The 23,565-nt window shown below is 37.9% G+C and overlaps 2 protein-coding genes and 1 long non-coding RNA gene across 14 annotated transcripts in view; 1 reads left to right on the top strand and 2 right to left on the bottom strand.

Annotated features, from left to right (window-relative positions):
- Positions 1-4,725, bottom strand: part of heatr5a (HEAT repeat containing 5a) — a 58,444-nt gene extending 53,719 nt beyond the window's left edge. For all 12 annotated transcript variants that reach the window (XM_055005629.1, XM_055005627.1, XM_055005628.1 and 9 more), the window contains exon 1: positions 4,559-4,725. The gene's annotated coding sequence lies outside the window, so the exon portion shown is untranslated. The remainder of the gene's footprint in view (positions 1-4,558) is intronic.
- A 6,261-nt stretch (positions 4,726-10,986) lies between these two features.
- LOC129347714 (uncharacterized) lies at positions 10,987-13,686 on the bottom strand. Its single transcript, XR_008599949.1, has 3 exons — positions 13,207-13,686; positions 12,419-12,577; positions 10,987-11,486 (listed from the first exon to the last, which is right to left on the bottom strand). It is a non-coding gene; the product is annotated as an uncharacterized LOC129347714 (long non-coding RNA).
- A 5,002-nt stretch (positions 13,687-18,688) lies between these two features.
- Positions 18,689-20,504, top strand: hikeshi (heat shock protein nuclear import factor hikeshi). The gene has a single exon (XM_023295318.3). The coding sequence runs from the start codon at positions 19,387-19,389 to the stop codon at positions 19,978-19,980; it is 594 nt and encodes a 197-aa protein (XP_023151086.1). The 5' UTR covers positions 18,689-19,386; the 3' UTR covers positions 19,981-20,504.
- Positions 20,505-23,565: the final 3,061 nt, after the last annotated feature.

Genomic DNA, 23,565 nt, shown 5'->3' with positions numbered 1-23,565 from the left:
CGTTGTATGTTAACAGGATAGAAACAAACATTAAAGTTCTCTACATGCATCAACAAATCTCCACATGTTCAGTCTGTGTTAAATATGTTGTTTTTTTCACCTAATTAGTTTATTTAATCCTTCAGTGTCTCTGTAATCAACACTGTGGTGTATTTTTGTGGGAAAACGTCGACCTGGAAGACGATGTGTTCCAGCAGCCGATAAAGGATCGGAACTTCTTTTGAGAGCTAATAGAGCGGATCAGACCGGAACCGGAGAGGACAGAACAGACGCTGGCAGCTCCAGATATATGAAGGGAGACAGTGAGAGAGCAGCTCATGAATGATTCAGCAGCAAACTCCTCAGTTAAAAGGCTCTAAAAATAACCCGCCGTCCCGCAGAAAGACACAAAACGCTGCTTTAACCAGCCCGAACGGAAGAGAAAACATCCTGACTGAATACCAACATCCTCACAGACAAAAACAACACACCGGGCCAATGTTTAAAGGCCCAGTTCACTAAGAAAATTCACACATTCACAGGGTTTTCTGACCAGACACAGAAAACATTTAAAAACTGATTTAATCTCTACAATCTTTGGCATCTTGTTCATCAGATTCTCATCATAAAGAACCAGAGCTGCTGAACCTCAATTCATCGTTTCACGCTTAAAATAATAATAAAACAATAAAAACACACTCATAGGCAGTGGTTTCACTGTGAAGCAAGGCAACAAAATTCACAATTTCACCACTTAAATTCCCCTCCTGGCAGGTTTTCCCTTTAAATCTGTTGTCGTGATAAAATGACAACAGCGTCCCAAACAACACAGAAATTGTCAAAAATGGCCCAAAATAACTTGATAAATGTTGAAAATTACTCAGAAATGGTTCAATGTAACATAAAGCATCCTGAAGTTAAATAAAAACTCTTCAAAATTATTTAATAATTGCTGAAAATTACCTGGAAATAGTCAAAAATTAAAGAAAAAGGACACAAAAATCATTAAAATTATTCAGATTTGTACAGAATGTCAAACACTTGTGAAAAATGACTTAAAATAGTCAAAAATGACTCAAAACTAGTGTAAAAATGACTCGAAATTGGTCTAAAATGACTCAAAATTCGTCTAAAATTAGTCAAAATTGGTAAAAAACAAAAATGACTCAAAAATTGTCAAAAATGACTCAAATAGAGATGAAAGTGTCTGTTGGCAAAAAACCCTGGAAAATTTTTTTTCTAAGCAACTTTGCCAAGTGAGCGCCGAAGGTGCTCCAAGAGGCTGCCAAAGGCAGCCTTATGCGAGTGCCGAATAATAAATTATAATAGTGTCATTGTTACAATTAAATTAACATAGCATTATAGTCTTTATTAACAATAAGAATATATATAAAAAATTGAAATGACCACGCAATATTCAATGAAGATAAAAATTTAAAAATGACCAAACAATATAGATCTTCAATGGAGTCTATCTTATCAAAAGCATGCACAAATGATATCTATTCACTCAAAAAAAATGAAAAAATTGAGGTCTATCTATTTTTGTAAAATAAAAAAAAAAGTTCCTAGTTTGTCTAATTTCCTGATATATTCGGACAAGAAATCGTCGTTCGTATCTTTCTTTTCTAAAACATGCACAAATAATATTCATTCAAAAAAAAAAAAAGAAAAAAATATTCTAAGTCCTGACCTGAAAAAAATTTCGGCAGAACTTCCCCTAAGGGCCAAACCCAGAATTTCATAACCCCCTTCCCTCATTAAAAGAATAGCACAAAACTGTGAAAATGTTAATAAAAATGCGGAAACATTCCTGTTAACATGTTCAGTAATGTAAACTATTCAGTAGTTTAGTACCCCATATTTCATATATTAATCATTTCATACTCTAGTCTAGATGTGTCACTAATCTATTATAAGGATTATATTATAATATCATTAAGACAGGAACCTTAAGACACAGTAAACTATCAATATATTGATATCTATTTTTGTAAAATTTAAAAAAACGTACCTGGTTTGTCTAATTTCCTGATATATTCAGACAAGAACTCGCCGTTCGTATCTTCCTCTTCTAACCACGACCACCGGAACGCGTTCTTGACTGTCGCATCTATAGCACGCACGTCAGCGTGCCTGTCTACCTGTTTAAACATTGTCCTGACAGGTACGGGTCATTACATTTACACAAAAGCAAAGGTCGTCTATTCAATGAGCGCTATTCAATGATTCATCTCTCCTTTGTACTCAAAACTGGCGCTATTCAGTGCATCCGCTCTCGCAAATTCTCGCAGCAATGTATTCAGCATTAGATTGGAATCGCGTCAATGAACGAGATTCAAAATGGCTGCCTCCGTACAGGAATATAAACAACAAACAACGCATTAGCGATAAGAATAAGATTTTCAAAAAGAATACTATCAATCAAATTATGATTTTCACTGAAAACTTCGATCAATTTTCCCAGATTCCCGGAAATGAACTCACAAAATTTGAAATCCCGGATTTCCGGGAAAACCCGGAAAACTTTCATCTCTGCTCAAAATTGGTGAAAAATTAACCAAAATTGGTCATAAAATTAACCAAAATTGGTCAAAAATTACTCGAAATTGGTCTAAAATAGGGTTGAGCGATAAATCGATTTTATCGATTAATTCGACTTTGTACTTAATGTCGATTTGTTTTAATGAAAATCGATTTTCTCATCAACATCCGCCACCAACGCCTTCCCGCTGGGCTACCGTAGTTCAGAGTGCGCCCCCCTCCCCCCCGCGCTTGATACACAAACAACATGGCGGCGAGCGGCGCAGATCTAAAGGTACGTGTCCACTAGATGCTATTTTCCCGCACGGCAACGCACCACATCTGAAAATCACACGGACGGCAGGCGGTCACTAGCGGACCACAACATGGTCACATGACAGCACTGACCAACAGCAGGCTGCTACGTGGTCACATGACCGAGCTTTCAGCTGGACAGTCCTGCAGACAAGTCGGATAAACACAGCGGCTCGGCCGCAAACTTTCCCTTTTATTTCAAAAACACGTCAGTGAAAAGTATTTCTGAAAGCATTTGAAGCAGAAATAATCTGTGCAGCAGCTGAATCTGTCCTCGTTTTAGGTCACTGACGCCTAGTTTAGAAGTTTGAGGACAGTTTCACAATGCGTGGAATCTCTGCACGCCTCACTGAATTTGCATTAAGTAGAAGTCAGTCTATTTTACACAAATGAGCTGCAGCCCTCTCCAGGTAAACATATCGGATCGCAGAGGGAAACGCACCGCAACCGGACCAGCAGCCACATGCGGCGCATTTCCAGCTGTGATCAGGTGTGTTTACCTGGAGAGAGCTGCAGCTTATTTGCATAAAGTAGACTGGACTCGGCCTTGCAGAGATTAGGTAGAGGGTTAAAAAAATTGAATGAATCGGGATTTTTTGTGAAAAAATCGGAGATTTTTTTTAGGCCATATCGCCCAGCCCTAGTCTAAAATGACAAGAAATGTGAGCAAAACGACTCAAAATTTCCAGTTAGCTGACATTTGCCCAAATGGATGCAAAGACATGAAAATTTTGATGGAAAATCTAGATTGTCTCATTTTTGTCAATTTTTTTTGTTGTTTTCTGTCTATTTTTTATTTGTTTCATGTTGCTAGTCTCATTTTTTTGTCATTTTGTGTCTCATTTGTGTAATATATTTTTTTTTGTTGTTGTTGTTTCATGTCCTTTTTTTTGTCAGGTTTTTGAGGTTTTGATCATACAATAAAATCCTCTATGGTTCAGCTCCAGATGACTAAATATTGTGTTCCTTTGTAGACACTCTGTGATCTGGAAGTTGTAATGTGGAAATGATAAACTGAGAAAGAATGTTGCTGTGATTTAACTTGTTTTTCTTCATAAATTTCAGGTTGTTCATGATGTTTAGTAAAAGAAAATTTTTATACTAAAACAAAGGAAATATGTGGAGTTGATGTTATTTATAGGTTATTAAGCTGTGATTTTATTGGACACTGGAGATGACATTGGGCTGAATGTGGAACCTGAACTAAAATGACTTTGACAGCCCTGATCTAATGCATTAATTCCACAGGATCTTAATCTTTAAAAGCAAAATAACAACATTTTAGTCACAATATAGAGGCTATAATTGCTTTTAGCAGGGTTAAAGTAGTAAAATGAAGCTGCAGCAACAAACCATACTGACAGACTTCAGTCACTGAGCTCATTTTAACAGAAGCTGCAGATTTAAACCTGATCTGACAGCTTTAAATCAGGTTTACAGTCAGATTATTCAGTAAATGTGTGGATCAGCTCTATTTCACCTGGAAAACACGTTTAATGCCAGAAATAAACATAATAAAGGGATCGACGTGAGCCAAAGTGAGCTGACAGCTTCTGAAATGAGCTGAAAACTGTCCAGTGTCTCCACATAAACAAATTAAACAGCATAAAACAGCTTTTTGGCTCCAGTTTAAAGCCCGAACTGCAGCTAACAGGCTCCGCGGCTAGCATCGGGAGGCTAACCCGGCTAGCTAACGGGCAAAAGTTTACATACAAACCGGCACAAAAACGGTTCCGTTTACCTGTCAGCGTCCGGTAAAAGTCGTCAGTCCGTGCGGCGACGTGTCCGTCCACAGACACGAGAGGGGGAAAAGTTTATTTCAGGCGGTATTCGGGGTCTAAATGTCTGCAAACACACACAGCAGAGACCGAACCGAGCCGCGGATACTCAGTCAAATTAGCGGAAACACACAGGGAGACACCCGGTCAATGGTTTCACAATAAAACCAAAAATATGGTCTATTAACTAAAACCGTAATTTAAAACAACATCTACATTTGACCTAGTTTAGGAATTTAATCAGTGTTCAAGTTTAATATTGTACACAATATTGACAATAATAGTAATGATAATAAGCACAGAAAAACCGCAGAAAACGAACCAAGCCGCTGAATCAGTGAGAGGAGCACTTCCTGTCACTGAGCTTCAAAATAAAACATAATTTATAAAAATCTACATTTAAATCAGCTCAAAAATTCAATGCTGCGATAATAATAACAGCAATAATAATAATACAAATACAAATAATAACTATTTCATTATTATTATTATTATTATTATTATTATTAAAATAACGATATTATAAATATAGTAAAAATAATAACAATAATAAGAATAATAATATTTAATATAATTCTAATAATAGTAATAATGGTAATAAGAGTCACTATTATTGATATCATTATCATAACGACATTATAATTATAAATCTAATAAAATAGCAAATAAACTTAAATAGTAAATTAACAACCAGATACTGATGTCTTTCACCATATGGACTTCAGGAGATGATTGGGGGATGATAAACTGTGACCTACTGGTTGGATTCTCTCTGTTCTCATGTTTCTTACATGTTTGTCCCCTGACAGCCGGGTCCTAATGTTTTTTGAGCAACACACCATACTATGACGTTTTTACAATGATGGTTCTACTATGGAACCAGTTTGACATGTTCAGGTGTTCTTTGTGGGAAAACTCAGAGATTTCAGGTATCAGAAGGTGGTTTTCAACTTTCTTTGTTAACTTTCTGCTTCAACTTTAAACTAAATTTCCTTCACTAACCCAGCCCTCTGGACTTCCAGGAAGCTGTGTTCCTATTGGCTGTCCAGGTGGCTGCTTGGTGTTATCAGGAACACCTGAGCAGCTCGGTGTTATCAGGAACACCTGAGCAGCTCAGTGTCTTCCTGCTTTATGTGGCTGCAGACAAACATTTCCTCTGCTTCTCTTCACCAGTGAACTGGGTTTGGCTCCATTGCTTCAGTTTGTTCTTTAGGCGTTGGCTTGCAGCTTCCAGCAGTAAAATCATCTTTAATGTGTTTCTTGGTGTGTTTTAGGGCTTTGTACTGGATAGTTGTCTTGGTAAATGTGGTTCTTTAGCCACAGTTAGTACATGGTGCTAATGTGTGCAGTGATTAGTAGATTTGGTGCAGCTGAGTTGTGTCTTTATCTTGGCTGTAGTGAGTCTTTAGAGGTTTTTGGTCAGACACATTCTGTATTCTTGTAGTGAACCAACGTTGGTTGTCCAGAAGGTAAGAGTTCCTGTCCTGATTCTCTGTTCTCAGAGGTTCTCTGGTAGGCTGCAGGAGACTTTAGTGTTTGGGTTGTACTAGTTTGGTTTTTGTATGGTTTCATTTGGACGACTATCTTGAGGCCCCTCCATGTGGTTTAGTGAGGTTTTCTGCAACAGTTCTACAAAGCAACCTGCAGCAGAAGAGACTTTGAGAGTTTTTAGGAAGTTCTGGAGACCAGACTTTAGAGCAGCAGAAACATTTGTCAGCAGTTTGAGCAGGAGAAGGTGAGCTTCAGAGTAGAAATGAGACGGAAACCTTCTTGACCCGTGTGGTGAGGTCCTGTACCAAGAGTTTGAGCAGGTTGTGAAGAGTCTGTAGTTCTTTGGTCTGAAAGCACAAGAAGAGTCGACTCATTAAAGGAGAAAAACAGGAGATATTGTTGGTTCTTCTGTCGCTCTGCAGTTTCCAGTTTCCTTAGACTGAATATCAAGTTTATATTTTAAATGATTTCCCATGTGAGCCCAAGAAGACCTCAATAAACTCTCTCCATCCCCTGGACACAACATATTTTATTACCATGTTAAATCTTTTTTTTTTTTTTAAATGTTTTTGAGTTTTAGTCATAGTTTTAGCAGTTTTTTCTCTTTGTTTATTTAGTTTTGTCATCTGTGTGAAAGGTGCTAAACAAATAAAGTTGAACTGATAAACTAAATAATTGACTAACTCATGGTTGTGACATCAGAAGTATTTTCATTGTGATTTAAGGGTTTATTTCATTTTTAAGGTTGGGGTTAAAATCTTGACAGAAAAAGAAGATTAAAGAAATAAACTACATAACAAAAACCAATTAAATCAAAGGAAAAAAAATTAATACAATAAAATTTTTAAAAAGTTTTATTATTAAAAAGGTTTAAGAAATTTAAGATATAATTTTCTAATTAAACATTTAATATTTTAATTAAATGTTTTGTCTTTTTAAAGGTTTAATAATCTAATTAAATGTTTTGCATTTTTTAAAATGTGTAATATTCTTCTTGTTTAATTGTATATTTTATCTGTAATTTTTAATATTTGTATTTTAAAAATTTTGTTTAATTTCATAATGACATGTATCTTGTTGAATTATCTAATTCAATGTTTTGTCTGTTTAATGTAATTTAATTGTATTTAATGTTTCACTACATTAAACAGACAAAACATTGAATTAGATAATTCAACAAGATACAATAGATGTCATTATGAAATTAAACAAAATTTTTAAAATACAAATATTAAAAATTACAGATAAAATATTTTCCATAATTAAACATTTAAAATATACAATTAAACAAGAAGAATATTAAACATTTTAAAAAATACAAAACATTTAATTAGATTATTAAACCTTTAAAAAGACAAAACATTTAATTAATATATTAAATGTTTAATTAGAAAATTACATCTTAAAGCCAATAAAACTTCAAATAGGAATTAAACTGAAAATACAATGAAGCATTTAAAAAGAAAATTAAACATTAAAAGGTGGTAAAACATTTAAAAAGAAAAACCTTAAAGATTTAATCGAAACATTAAATATTGGGAAAGAAAAAGAAACTCAAACAAGCCGATTAAACATTTGAAAAAACAATTAAACATTAAAAAGACAAAACATTTGGAAATCAAATCAGACATTAGAAAAGAATAAAAGGTGAGAAAAGAGCAAAACTAAACATTTAAGAAGAATCAAACTAAAGACAAAACATTTGAAAAGACACCAGTTAGACTTTAGAAGATCAAATTAAACAGAAGAAACAATAAAACGATCAAAAGGAGCAAAAACAGATAAAGTCTTAAAGCGTTTTCTAGTCTGAAATGAAAACATCAAGTTGTTTCTTCAAACATTTCCTCTTTCTATGTTCTTGGTTTGATTGGGGACAGATTTACTAAGAACTCATTTCAGAAAACTGCTTTCCAGATAAAGTCTACTAGTAGTTGAAGGCATTGATTAAACTAATGTTACCTTCTGATCTCCACAAACTTTACTGTTCAGTGAAGAGAATCAAAGTTTGTTGAGGATTTCTAAAAAACCCACAGGTGAAGGTCTGAGAAGAACTCAGATGGATGATCTAAATGTGAAATCAAGACTCATGGTCACAAGTTTTAAGGCTTCTGTTAACCAGAAAGTTCAAACTAACAGAGAAGTACTGAGAAACTTTTAAAACTTCAGTCCTCAGACTGTCTGAAGGTTCAAACTAACAGAGAAGTACTGAGAAACTTTGAAGATTTCAGTCCTCAGACTGTCTGAAGGTTCAAACTAACAGAGAAGTACTGAGAAACTTTTAAGATTTCAGTCCTCAGACTGTCTGAAGGTTCAAACTAACAGAGAACTACTGTGGGACTTAGAAAATTTCAGCCCTCAGACTGTCTGAAAGCTCAGGTCCTGAGGACTCGGGAGGCCTGGAGGCTTTGGAAAGTCTTGGAACTGAGGGTTCCACCCTCCAGAACAAAGGCTGAAGCCCAACCTCCTGAGAAAAACGGTCGAGTCGGGCCTCGAGTAAAAAAAAAACTCGAAAATGACAAAAAATAGATGATAAATGCGCAAAAAAAAGAAGAATTAGTATCTGAGTGGATAGCTCAGGGGGATAAGAGGAGAGACTACAGAGTGGAGGGTCGCAGGTTCGAGACCCACCAGTGGCAGTTTTCTTTCTTTGTCTTTGTCAGGATATTGAGAAAATTTAAGAAGTGTCTGGTCTTGAACCAGCGACCTGCAGCTCCATAGGCAAATCCTTAACTCACTGAGCTACAGATCAGATACAAAGAAATAAATTCGTCGTCCCTTTGGCATCGTAGTTCCTGAAGCGACCACATGGGTGGAGCCAAGGCGGAGTCTGGGTGGAGTCAGGGCGGAGAGTAGGCGGGGAGGTGGGTGGCGGCCTCCCCCCTCTACTCCCCCACCTCCCCCCACCACCCACCACACCTTCCCCCGCCCGATGAGTTCTTCGAGTCTCCACGAGTTCTTCGAGTCTCCACGAGTTCCTCGAGTCTCAACAGGTTTTCCCGAGTTTCTGGAGTTTCCACCAGGTTGGAGGCAGAACAAGTTGTCATGAAGAGGTGTTGAAGTTGGCCAGGATGGACTGACTTTTTACAACGAATAGAAGGAAGACCACTAGAAGAGCAGGTCTTTAACCACCATCCATAAAATCCATGGAGTCGCTCCAGAGAAATGAAAGAAGGTCAACTTTTATCAACCTCCATCCAGATGTTCAACTTGATATCTTTACTTTGACATTTTTAGTACCACAAACCTTTAGTATCACACTTTATTATCATTTATTAGGACTTTCATGGAATCCACCAGCAGATTTAGTTTTTCTTGACAAACTTTATTCTTGTCGTCGTGGGACTGCAGTATTTAAAACTGTTCCTTCTATTTGACCTCATGTTTATTAGTTTTAGTGGAGAAACTTATTTTAGTTGTCGATTAGTCTCTTAAAAACCAAATAATAAATTGGATTAGTCAAGAGCTTTAAATTTCTTATTATTATATTTTAAATATGACAAAAAATATAAAAATAAAGTGTCTTGACACAATTTGACCTGTAACTGGTGTTATATAAATAAAATTGAATTAAAATTGTATGTATCTTGTAATGTTGGAGTAATTTAGCCATACATGTTGGAAAACACATTTTCTTTGTCCATTAATCTGTTGATTGTTTTCTCCAGTAATTCATTTCTTGTTTTGGTTTATAAAATGTCAAGCCCAAATATATTCAGTTTACTGTCATAAAAACCAAAAAGATTTACATTCATGATGCAGGAATCAGGCAGTTTTTCACTTTTTATCTTAGTTTAGTCAGAAAGATAGTTGATAAAGTGTGAATTGTTGCAGCTTGTGAGCCGTAAAAGGTTTTAATCTTTGGGGCCGAGTGTCAGGAAACATTTAGAAACCAACATCAACAAAACACTCAACAAAGATTTGAACATCATTAAAGGGAAATCCAACTTCTGCATTACAATGTCTAATTAAAGGACATTTATTTCCAACGTAAATGTGTGATATTCATCCTCTGGAGCTTTCTCTTCACATCGTCTTCCACCTGGACTGGTTTGGTCGGGAGCATGTGCAACAAACATTTGAAAAACTGCACTTTAACATCAATGAATGACACTGAAGTTTAATCTCTACATAAATGAGACTGAGTCTGGATGTGCTGCTCTGTCATTAACTCCTAAGTTTAGGGAAAGTTCAAACAAAAGAGGACAGTTCAGATCAGACTTGAGAATGAGCTTATTTTGAACAAACATCTCAGACTTTCTGAGCTTCAGCACCTCTAGCAAGATATTTTAACAACAAGCAACTCAAGAGATCCAGAAGTTGGAGAGAGTTAGCTTTAGCTGAGCCAAAGAACATGTGGGACGCTAACCTCGCAAACATTTCAGACTTTTCTCTGTGAATTCTGAGAAATAATTTCCTATTTAATGACAGAGCTACACATCTTAACTCAGTCTCATTAAAACAGACTCTAATTCAGTGTCATCCATCCATATTAAAGTGCACTTACCCAAAATGTTTGTTGCATGAGCTCCAACAAAACCTGTCCAGGTTGAAGGCCACTTTGACAAACAGGAAGTGGAAGATTCCAAGCAGATTTATAGAAGGGGGAACCAGACTGTACTAAGTGTGGTGGAGTATAGAGGGGTGTTTTGTGGGTTTTTAAGGCTGATAATGATTATTAGTGAGACATTTGAAGTAGATATTCATTTGCAGTAAATGAAAGTATTTAAAATCTTGGAGTTAAACTTAGAAGAACACAAACTCTAACAGAAAACTTTGTTGATACGTTTTTGTTTTGTTTACAGATGTTAAGTTAAAGGAGTTTTATTCGTGACGTATAACCAATCAAATCACTCCAGAAGACAGTGACCACAGGTAGATAAAGGTTCAGAGCCAAAGTAGCACCATTTTAAATTGATTTATTACCATAAATCAGTAAAAAATAAAATACTGATAATCAGTAAATCAGTCAGCCCACAATTACTACAATTCTACAATGTATGTCTCTTTCCTTTGACTTATTTGTACAATATACGATGTATATGATGGTGTTTTTTCATCCCAAAGGCTCTACTATGATGTTTTCTAAGGGACATACGATGCTACTCTGGTTGTTCTGGCTCTGGGCTGCTGCACTCCTCCTCTGTTGTTTTCTGGATTGTACTCAGCTGCATGCCTTCGTCCACCAGGCCTCCGTTGACTCGTCCCGCCTGCCGTCTCTGGAGCTGAAGCTGGATTGGAACAGACCAAAGTACAGTCCAATCACGATGCCAGCTGCCTCTCAAAAAGCTCCTTCATCTGGCAGGTGGCGCCACTTCTTCTGAGGGGAAGCTGAGCTGGCCCAGCAGAACTTTGGAGATGTGTTCCAGTGGTTGGTGGATGTGTGGGGAGATAGAGAGGGACCTTTGAATAGTTCACAAAGGAAAACAGGGAACCCATTGGTAGTTTTAGTTTAGGGTGCTACTGCGGTGTGTTTTTGGGTTTTAAGAGGTGAACAGGAAGAGTTTTTTTTCGTATTGATTATCTTTTACTTTGTTCCTGGTTGAAATGCCCATCAATGTCAACATGAAGTTCACTTTTAGTTCTGTTTATTTATTTTTATTTTACTAACACCCATTTGTTTTTAACCCCCTCACATGTTGTGTTGTTGTAAACTTACTCTTTCAAATAAATTCTCGTCTAACCCTCTGGAAACCAGCATTTGGACTGTTTTTGTGTTGCTCCTCACCTACTGACAGCTGTGGACTAAAGGCTATACTTTGATGTTTTTAGAGCGACATGCTATACTATGATGTTTGTTGGGCGACACGCTATACTATAGGCTTTTTTAATTGACATATTACTGTGATGTTTTTTTTTAGTTTTTGTTTTTTTAGCAACATATAAGAATTCGAACAGTTTTAAAAGTTACTATACTTTTACTTGTGCAATGAAATTATTACTCTATGGCATTTTTTAGATGACATATTATACTCTGATGTTTTCTTGAATTACATACTATTTTGACAATATATTGCACTATGACATTTTTTGAACCACATATCATACATGACAATTTTAGGCAACATCCTATCATTTTGCACTTTTTGAACCACATAATAATCTATGTTTTGTTTTTTTTTCTTGCCAACATGCTGTACTATGAACTACAGGCCATACTATGTTATTCTTGAGTAAAGTATACTATACTTTGACATTTTCTGAACTACATCCTATACTATGGCGTTATACACAGAGTGCTTTGGTTATATGTTGATTTATAATCTAGATTTTTTTCTGTTTTGTTTTTTGATGGGATTACCACAGACCTGACTGTGAACACTGTTGACACCCACCTCAGGGAGACGCTGCCTAAGATCTCAAGGCTGCTTGGTCGTGGTCTTTCTGGCACGTACTCTTCCAAGATGAACCGGGAAGTTTAACACTGATGGAATGACACCAGGTCTAAGCCGACAAACTTCCAATTCCTCCTCAACCCATAGTCTCTGGGAAACCTACATGGAGTAAGAAAAGTAGACAGAGAAGTAATTAAGTCTGTACTCAACATATTAAAAAGAAATCATGCTAATAAATTAAGTACAAAGAACAGAATTCACCAATATACTGGAGAGCCAGAGCTATTTAATTTGATAAGTATAACCTTGTTTAGTAACATTTCAAGTATTTGAGAGCAGTCCTAAAGAACTGCCTGTAATCCTAATCATAAAATGGGTTTGGAGGAAGAACATAGATGGTAATCTGGATATACATGAGTTAGGCTTTATAACTACTATTGGTAGTATTGGTGGTAGTAATAGCAATGTGACTACTACTAGTAGTAATGGTAGTACTCACTACTGCTGCTGATACTGGCACTGCTACTACAACTTGTAATACTATTACAAATGCTGATACTACTTCTACGACTCTGACAGCTGTTTATACTACTACTGCTGCTTGTACTTTTAGTATTACTACTACTGCTTGTACAACTATACTACAGCTACTATTAATCGTCTGGTATTTGGTTGTCAAGCTGCTAGCTCGCCTTAGCGTTTTGCTAGTGGCTAACTAGTTAGCTCTCATAGACTGGAAGCTCTCAACAAGATTTCATCATGAAAAAAGAGCCAAAAACTATTCTTACCTATGAAAAGTCATTCCAAGTTTCCTTGTCTCAATCGTACGACGTAGTGTGTAACTGTATGCAGCACAGTGAGCCGGCATACTTGTTGTTTCCGTTTTCACGCCGTCTACATCAACGGAATGCACTGAAACTTTGCCCCCACTAGCTTAGCCTCGCTGTAGCACGCAGCTCAAAGGGGCGTGTCCTATCTACTCATTCATATCTATGAGAACAACGGTGGCTGCACATAAGGACGCCTGACGTAGATTAGCTGCGTAAATACCATTATATACAGTCTATGGTAAATACGTATGTGAATCGCATCATTGGCTGCAGCAGCCAGTCACCGGTCACTCACTGATTCACACTGAAAAATAGCACAGAATGAATTGTTACCTGTTTATTTTATTTACAATTTAGGTTGGATTTTTTTTTTGTGCGCAGCAGATTTTCTGTGCGCGGAGACCGTGTCAGCAGTGCGCAATTGCGCACGCGCGCAGCTCAGAGGGAACAGTGATTATTATTATTATTATTATTATTATTATTATTATTATTATTATTATTATTATTATTATTATTATTATTATTATTAATATTGTTAGTATTACTATTAATATTGTTATTATTATTATTATTATTATTATTATTATTAGTAGTAGTAGTAGTAGTAGTAGTAGTAGTAGTAGTGGTATTAGATCCTTTCTCCTTTTAATTATCAACATGAACAGATAATTGAGAAATACTGAGATGCAGTTAGTTGTTAAACCAAACTCGCCGGTGTGAATTTAAAGCTAGCAATGCTTATTAATTTAATATTAATTTTGGTTTAAAAAAATTGCAAATATTTCTATTTCAGTATTTTACTCCACTATTTTTTTTTATTCTTATTTTATTTTCTTAACTTATTTGTCTTGCATGTTTAATAGGGAGAAAACCATCCGGAATTTAACTGTACACATAATGAAAATAAAGCTTTCTTATCTTATCTTATGTAATTTTGACATTTTATGCTTTACATTTCTTTATTTATTTATTTTGTCTGTTGTCTTTTTGCTTTAACTTGATTTTATTTCGTTGTCATGTCGCCTTCTGTGTGTCCTGCATTTTGGAAAGCCTTGTTTTTTAAGTGTTATAAATAAAGTTATAATTAAAGATGGTCTTTAATTGTTGTCCTTCATTATTCCCTTTGTAGTCCAACCAAAGCAAACTGCTTGGTTTGATTTCAGAGGTTTCCTCATCGTAAACTTCTTCAATTCTTTATTTCTGTGTGTCTGAACAAATGATCTGTTTGAATTTGAGTTTTCGTGGTAGAAAGTGAGCATCAGGGGCCCGTTTCACGAAGCAGGTTTAGTGAAAACTCTGAGTTTGTTAACCCTGAAATGAGGGAAACTCAGAGTTTTCCGTTTCACAAAGGGAGGTAACTGAAACCAGAGACAGAGGGGTAACTCTAGCCTGTTTCACAAAGAGAGGTAACTGAAGCTCTCAGTCAGTTACCATAGTAACAGACTCTATGAATCTAACCTGGTCAGGACCAGGTTTTTCTCAGTAAACCTCGAGTCTCTCAGTCTCCGCCTTCTTTCAGTCACACACTATTTCATTTCCTCATTCATTCAGTCATCAGGTGAGTTTTGGTGAAGTCTAGTTCTGCCGTGTGTCAAAATGACGTCCTTTTATGAACGATCCAGTGGATGAAGGAGCAGAATTACTGCACAGAGAATTAAATATTCGTCAGGAGATTGTTATCAGACCGTGCATAGATGTTCTCACATTTCTGGACAGTTATCTTTTAGAGCGGTACTGTTTCACATCACAGTCCATAACCTACATCCAACCTCATCCATCCTTACATTTACAACATGACCAACCACAGTCATGCTCTCACATCCCAGCAGATATTGTGTGTTGTGCTGCGGTTCTTTGCAAATGGGAGTTTTTTATATAATGTCAGAGATGCAGAGCACTTCAGTAAGACAACTGTATGCAGGACGGTCAGAAAAGTGTGTCTGGATCTGAAACGACTTTTACCATCTTTGTGGTTTTCCCTGGACATAAACCTGTCAGAGCCATCAAGGAGGAGTTCCACAGGATTGCAGATCAATGATGTAGAGATCTGTTAAATTAATTTTAAATCATATCCAGTTAATGACATTGTGCTGCAACCTCAGACTGGGATTAGTAACTTTAATTTCTTTTAGGATTTCTCAGTGTGATTAGCTGCATAGATGGCACACACATCCCCATCACAGCTCCCTCACATAATGAAGCTGATTATGTGAACAGGAAGTCCATTCACAGTATAAATGTGCAGGTAGGTTAGAGGTAGATTGACTACGGTTTCAAAATGTTAAAGACTGCATCATAGTTCAACATCTGTCATTCTCTGCACTGTCAAGATCATATGTGATGCTGCATACATCATTTCCAATGTGGAGGCCAAGTGGTCTGGATCTGTTCATGACTGGAGGTTTTATCATGAGTTTAATGTGAGCAACAGACTGCAACGTGGTAAACAGCCTAAAGATTTTAACAATATAATTCACTTGTCTCCCTCCTTTAATATACTCTAATGTATCCACTATACATTACAGGAGAGTTTGATGGTCTTCTGCTGGGTGACAGGGGTTACCATGCCAACCCAGGCTGATGACCTCATACCCTGACCCTGAACCAGGCCCCCAACAGAACTTCAACCAGGTTCACTGCAGGATGAGAGCCTGGGTGGAGATGACCATAGACCTGCTGAAAGCCTGTTTCCAGTGTCTACATCACCTCAGGGTGACTCCTGAGAGGCCTGTGATATTATCGTGGCATGTGTTGTTCTTCATAATATTACCACTATTAGAGGAGAGCAACACTCTGCCCTACAAACTGAAGACCCAGATGATGACCTCATCCACCTGCCAGCTATCCAGGACAGCAGAGCAGTCAGAGACACCATATGCAATAATCACTGCAGAGTTTAAGTCTCCATCATCACCACCACAGCAGTCAAATAAACACATGACATACATTTCATTTGGTCTTCTTTATTTCCTACAAATAAAAGAGCTAGTTTAGTTCATGTTCCAGTAGTTAACATAATTCACCTGTGACCTGCACCCACCTCTAACTTGTGCTCCAGTATTTCAGTTTCCAGATCTGCCCTCCTAATCTGGCGGTCCAAATACTGTATTTCTTTATCTGTTTTCTGGATTTTTCTCAGCAAGTGCAGTTTGTAAATCTGTTTTACTGATGACTGGGAATACATAGAGGACATTAAATTATACAGTTGCACATGAATTCCATGGACTGAACCTCTGATGTTTACTGAACATCCATCTCACTGTGTCAATCTGTGCAGTGGAAGTTGAGGAAGCATCCTGCTGCTGTCCAGCCATGCTCTGTTAAAAAGGAGGAGAATGTGCAATACTTCAGTGTAGGCTAAATGTCACACTCTATATTCCACCAGAATGTTCAGAAATGTGAATGGGAAGAGAACTATCAGTAACATACCTCTGTATGCCTTTCTGGATCCCCCTCTATGAAGGCAGCAGACACAGTTTCATCCTCTTCATCCTAGATGACTGATATGTTTCAGTGGACTTAAACTACCATTTGGCTAAATCTTTGGAGTATTGCCTACTTACAGTTACAAGCTCTGTTGTGGTGTGAAGGGGCTCCACCAGGCAGATAACACCATCAGAATCTGTTGGGCCAAAAGAAGAAAAGACCCAAAAGAGAAATAAATATTTGTATGAATATGCTTGAAAACATTCCATATATACATATACATGGGCTACACACACACACACACACACACACATTACATTTTATAAAAGCACTTGTGTCTTGGGGGGTGGTCTCAGAGGATGAGCTCCCTCCAGGGTTTCCTTCAGCCACTGGCCTTCCCAAATTCTGGCTTAGGACCAGCTCCTCTGCCTCCGTTACAGGTGGTGGTGCTGGGCCACCACCTGTTTTACGGGCATCTCTTTCTGTTGGCTGAGTAGAAGTCTGTGTTAGTTTAAATAGGCTTAATTGTTAAACAGAACATGATATGGATGCAGACATTTAGGCTGTGTGTGGGATAAAACCACTGCACAGTCAAACAGCCACTTAATATTTAGGCTACTTTACAATGTAAAACATGATCAGAATGAGGAAGCTCCATGAGATTATGCCGACTTCTTACCTGTTTTAAAAATGTTTTTATATTTCATCTTCAGCTGCTGCCACATGCTCTTCTCCCCTGCAGGATTGCACCTAAATGAAATAACTTAATAGTCTACTATTCAAACAGTTTTCCCCTGTAATATTATTGTGATTTAAACTTACGCATTGACTCGGGCAGCAATGTTCTCCCACACCGTCTCCCTCTCTTTTACAGCTGCAGGTGTTGCACTTCTTTCTAAAAACGTGTTCGTAGTTGCAATATGAACGAATTAAGATGTCCAGTTCAAGTGGTGTAAAAAACGTAGCTCTCCGCTTCCCTGTTGCCATGGTGACTCGTCGAATCGGGGTTCCATTGATGCTGTCTTTTTATAGTTGTGGTGCACGCGCTTAACTCCGGGTGAAACTACTCCGAGTTGATTAAACCAACTCAGATCAGCCGTTGTGAAACCGAATACTCAGAGTTTTCTATCTCAGAGTAGATCAACTCAGAGTTCAGGGTTAAACTCAGAGTTTGTTGAACCTGCTTCGTGAAACGGACCCCAGGTGGTAGATTGAAGAATCATCGAACATCCGCAGGACAACAACAAACGTCCACGGAGTGTTTTATACCCAGAGTGTGATCTGACAGGCAGGAAGGCTGCTGACTGCTTCACATACAGACAGGTGTGGGAATCACAGCTGCACAGATGTAGGGATTTTAACCAAATACGTAGGGTTGAAATACAAAAGAAAATCAATAAAAATACAAAAATCACCCATGAAATTTACACATCCAAAGTACCACTAAAAACTGCAAATAACCATCAAATTTCACATTTTTTTTTACAGATTTATTTTATTCTTGAAGGCTTTAGAAAACGGTTTGCAAACGTATTGATATTTCACTAATATTTTCTTTATTTTAATTACATGAAACTGTTAACTTGTCATTTAATAATGTAAGTATATTTCTAAAATTAGACAGAATTAGTGGTTCCGTAAAGGTTCTGCTCATATATTTCGATTGTATCTCTATATATTTTAATCTGTGTTTAATATTGCCTTACATAGTTTGTTTTTTAATGCTGCCGGAGAGTGCTAAACTGATTTTCACTGTTTTTTTTTTTGACAATAAAGACCTTTTCAATTCTCTTCTAAAGAAACACACGCGGAAACAAAACAATACGAAAAACAAATGTGGTCAAACTCAGCTCCTGTTTGTTTTTATTTGAATAACAACAGTAAAATTCTCTGGAAGTAAATTCTGACCCTGATTTCTCCGGTAGAAACACACGGGGTGATGTGCGCCTGTCAGTCCGGATAATGGGTTCAAATCCCCCACTAACCCTCCAGACGGACCGGTGGATCCCGGAGCAGAGGATCGAGGTGGGCAGGGTCGGCATGACGGACTGTACCAGAACGTTCTAGTAGCCGGAGCAGCTGCTTCACGTTCGGCGCCAGAAGTTTCTAGCTGTCCGGAGCAGCTGCTCCGTGTTCGGTTTGGACGTTTCTCCATTTAGTTTTTTTTTTTTTTTTTTAACCGGATAAAGTCGCTCCGTGGAGGCTTCAGTGAACCCTGCAGGTCGGACTGTATCCAGCTAGCAGGCTGAGTCTGTTTACATTGGGGCTAACGGAGGCTAACGGCTAAGCTACATCCACAGACTGTTTACATTCAACCGGTTGAGTAGCTAACGGCTAATTAACAGGCTAAGCTACATCCACAGACTGTTTACACTGGGGCTAACACGGTAGCTAACGGCTAAGCTACATCCGAAGACCGTCTACATTCGACGAATTGAGTAGCTAACGGCTAACAAGCAGTCTGAGCTACATCCATAGCCTGTTTACAGTAGATCGGTAAACAGGCTAACAGCTAACTAGCCCGCTGAGCTAGATCCATAGCCTGTTTACTTTAGCTCGGTTGAGAGACTAACGGCTAACTAGCAGGCTGAGCTACATCCATAGCCTGTTTATAGTAGATCGGTAAAGAGACTAACAGCTAACTAACCCGCTGAGCTACATCCATAGCCTGTTTACATTCCACCGGTTAAGAAGCTAACGGCTGTCTGCGGGATGTTCGGCTGCCTGGTCGCCGGTCGGTTGGTTCAGACCGACGCCGTGCAGGTCTCCCCGGACAAGTTCGTGTTCAACCTGCCGGACTACGAGAACGTGAACCACGTGGTGGTGTTCATGCTGGGCACCGTCCCGTTCCCCGCCGGGATGGGCGGCGCCGTCTACTTCTCCTTCCCGGACCCGGCCAGCGGCGGCCCGGTGTGGCAGCTGCTCGGCTTCATCACCAACGACAAGCCGAGCGCCATCTTCAAGATCTCCGGGCTGAAGGCCGGCGAGGGCGGGGCGCACCCGTTCGGCGCCGCCTCCTCCGGGTCTCCCTCCGCGGCGCAGGTCGGCGTGTCGGTGGAGGCCCTGGAGCAGCTGGTCCAGCAGATCCCGGTGAGCAGCGCCGCCGTGTCCACCGTGGACTCGTTCCTGCAGTTCACCCAGAAGATGCTGGACAGCTTCTACAACTTCGCCTCGTCCTTCGCCGTGTCCCAGGCCCACATGACCCCGAACCCCGGGGAGACCTTCATCCCGTCCAGCTGCATCCTCCGCTGGTACGAAAACTTCCAGAGGAGGATGGCGCAGAACCCGAACTTCTGGAAGAACTGAACCGGGTCGGACCGCAGACAGCAGCCCCACAGTGCCTTCATGAAGTGCTGCAGCTGGACTTTAAGACTTTAAAGCAGAGAAACACCTGAACAGGTAGACGGACTCCTGGAGAAGAACCTGTTTGGTCCTGAAGGTCTGACATGACGTTTAAATCGATGCCATAAATGAAATAAAAACACTAAAACAACAGATATCAGAATATGGAAGTTTTGCAGCGTGTTTGTTTTATTCATGGGATTTGTAGTTCTTTGATTAGTACTGCATTTTTGTAGTTTTTTGAGGGTTTATTTCTCTGATTTCCGCATCCTGCTGCAGATAGTTTCTATTTCAAATTGATTTTATTGTTTTTGAAACCATAAAAGTGAATTATTTTATTTGATGAGCGTTGATTCGTGATGTTTGTGTGTTTTCTGATTTTATTTGGGCTTTTATTGTGGCAGTCTAGACTTTTTGTCTTGTGCCAAACCTGAAAAACTGAGTTTACCGAGAAAATAAATGAAATCTTTTGAAAATGTCTTTAATAATCTGACTGCTGTGTGGACTTTTGTTTTTAATCCTCTAAACTGAAAAAAACAAGGAGGAATATTTTATTTTGTTAAAGAAAATCACTAAAATGACACCAGAAAGTGTAAAAACATTATGAACCGTCAGAATTTCAGGTTTCTAATGAACATATCATGTGACGTTTGATTCCACTGAAGGGGATTTAACAATTCTGAGCTTCAAATCAACATATTTCATCATTTATCCGACATGTTTTATTCAAAAAGCTTTCAGATGAATTGCAGGCAGTGTTTCCAGAGACTCAAAACGTGTCTAGAATGACTTAAAAATTGTCATTTTGAAGACGTTTCAGGAGTTCTTGGACACTTTGCAAGTTATTTATAGCATTTTTTTTTTTTTTTTTTTTTTTTTACCGTTGACACATTTCGCTGGATTTTGGTTGATTTTTATGTGAATGTTCTTAAAGAAAATAGAAGTTTTACTGATATACATGGAATCACTTTAGATATTTTTAGGATTTTTTGGAAGATTTTTACTCATTTTTTGAAAATATTTACAAGAATTTTCTTGGGGGATTTTTTTTTTTTTTTTAAATAAAACTTTTAAGAGAAACTTTTAAGGAATTATTGGAATTTTCTTCCTGAAAGTTTTGCAAATTTTCAGAAATTTGGGGAATTTTTGGATTTTTTTTAGACAAGGAAGCAATATTTTTTGGTGCCTGTAAATGAAGACAATAGGAGGGTTAATGTTATTTTGAGCAGATTTTTTCTTTATATTGTCTGATCCTGGGACAGAATCGGACAATATGTGCTTCAGCCATCTTCTCAGCCATCCTCTGCATCTCGTAATCTTCTTCATCAGGTGAGACGTTCTCCGGCGCTCCGCCACCAGGTGGTGTCACTTCTCCTGTACTGTGGTACGACAGCTGAGGAGGCTCATCAGGCAGGTTAGATGGGACACCTGCCAGGTTCTTCAGGAAAAAGCTGTAGTTCCAAAGAAAGGAACATTCAGCTTCAGTCTGCGTCTCCTGGGACACAGTTGTCGCTTCTGGACAATCCACCTTTGGCAGTAGTGACCCCCACAGCTATGAATCTTCCATCCACCATGTTAGAAGTGGAGAACATGGTTCCGTCAAGGTTCTTCCACATTTTCACGTAGGTGGGATAGAAGAGCCCATCAGGATAATCTACCTTCGCAGGTGATGTCTCCTGAGCAGTATCACACATCACTTCTGCCCTCCCTTTGATCTCGAGGCAGGTGGAAACAGGTACTGCTGGTACACTGGTGGGGCTTCTGGTACAGAAGATGCCCTGAGCTAAGGAGACTGGAAAGGTTTTCACATAGCACCTGTTGCACCAAAACGTGTGAAGGGCGTCCCATAAGCAGGTCCCCACTACAGGGTGTCCCCACACCGTACGCAGCTGGCATATTTCTGTTAAAACAAACATTTCGGGATAACACAGTGGTTGATTATTAGTTTGTACTGCAAAAACTCTAAATCTTACCAAGTCTATTTGTTTCATTTTTAGTCAAAACATCTCATTCCACTTGATTTAAAATAAATTCACTTAACAAGAGACGTTTCAGCAGATGGAGGGACTTGTTTTAAGACAATGCATCTTAAATATCTTAAGTCACATAATCTGAAAATGATCTTGTTTTGAGTTGAATTTTACAAGAAAACTCAAAATAACTTTAACCCTCGTGTCGTCCTGCGAGTCAAACTGACCTGTTTTAAAGTTTGAAAATATGGAAAAAAAATACATATTTCCACAGTGAAACTTCTGATGTCCACATTTTCAACATTTTGGGGAAATCTGTGAACATTTTTGGTGGAAAAAAAGAAATGTTAAAAATTTTTCTTAAGAACATTCACATAAAAATCAACCAAATTCTTGATTTGAGAGGGGCATTTTTTCCAGTGTGATTAAAAGTTCAGCAGCTAGCAAGTGCACAAGTCAACCTGTTATCATTTCTGGGACGCTTCCATCGCATCGCTTTCAGCCACGGGGAGTTCAGCACCTGGGGATTGGATGGATCATGTGCCAAGAGATATGGACATATGTGTGCACCAACTAAAGGGAGAGCTAAGTCTACACTTGAAAAAATGTCTCTCTCAAAACAAAAAAAAATCCTTATTTCAAGGAACTTTTACCTTGAAATAACTGAAAATCTGCCAATAGAACAAGTGAAAAATGGCTTAGTCAGATTTCTAGAAATAAGATATGATATTTAGAATATTGAAATCTTAAAATTAGCTGAAAAAACTTATTTTAAGCTCTATTTTACCAGGATTGTCAAGCTTAGGTGTCTTAAAATAAGCCAGATATGTTTTTTAAAAAAGCAGTTTTTCACTCAAAAATAGATTTTCGCTTTCATGTAACCTCCTAATTTGAGATGTTTTAACCCTCCTGTTGTCTTCATTTACGGACACCAAAAAATATAGTTTCCTTGTCTGAAAAAAAATCCAAAAATTCTGCAAAAAAAATTCCCCAAATTTCTGAAAATTTGCAAAACTTTCAGGAAGAAAATTACAATAATTCATTAAAAGTTTCTCTTAAAAGTTTTATTTAAAAAAAAAAAAAAAATCCCCCAAATTTGGCGAGAAAATTCTTGTAAATATTTTCAAAAAATGAGTAAAAATCTTCCAAAAAATCCTAAAAATATCTAAAGTGATTCCATATATATCAGTAAAACTTCTAATATTTTCTTTAACAACATTCACATAAAAATCAACCAAAATCCAGTGAAATTCGCTGGAGTTTGGTTGATTTTTTTTGTGAATGTTCTTAAGAAACATTTTTAACATGTTTTTTCCACCAAAAAATGTTCAAAAATTTCCCAAAAATGTTGAAAATGTGGACATCAGAAGTTTCACTGTGAAAATATTTTTTTTCTCCACATTTTCAAACTTTAAAACGGGTCGATTTTGATCCGCAGGACGACATGAGGGTTAAAGAAGAAGCACAGGGAAGAAACATGAGAGTTCAGAGGGTGAAATAAAGTTCATACAGCAGGAGGCGCTGCAGCTCTGAAAACCTTTAGAACTGAACCAGTTACGCAACATCTACAGCAGATCGG

Source organism: Amphiprion ocellaris, chromosome 20, assembly GCF_022539595.1.
Source record: "Amphiprion ocellaris isolate individual 3 ecotype Okinawa chromosome 20, ASM2253959v1, whole genome shotgun sequence".
NCBI classification, from domain to species: Eukaryota; Metazoa; Chordata; class Actinopteri; family Pomacentridae; genus Amphiprion; species Amphiprion ocellaris.
Note: the sequence above shows the minus strand (reverse complement) of the source record. Positions and strands in the feature narration are given on the sequence as shown.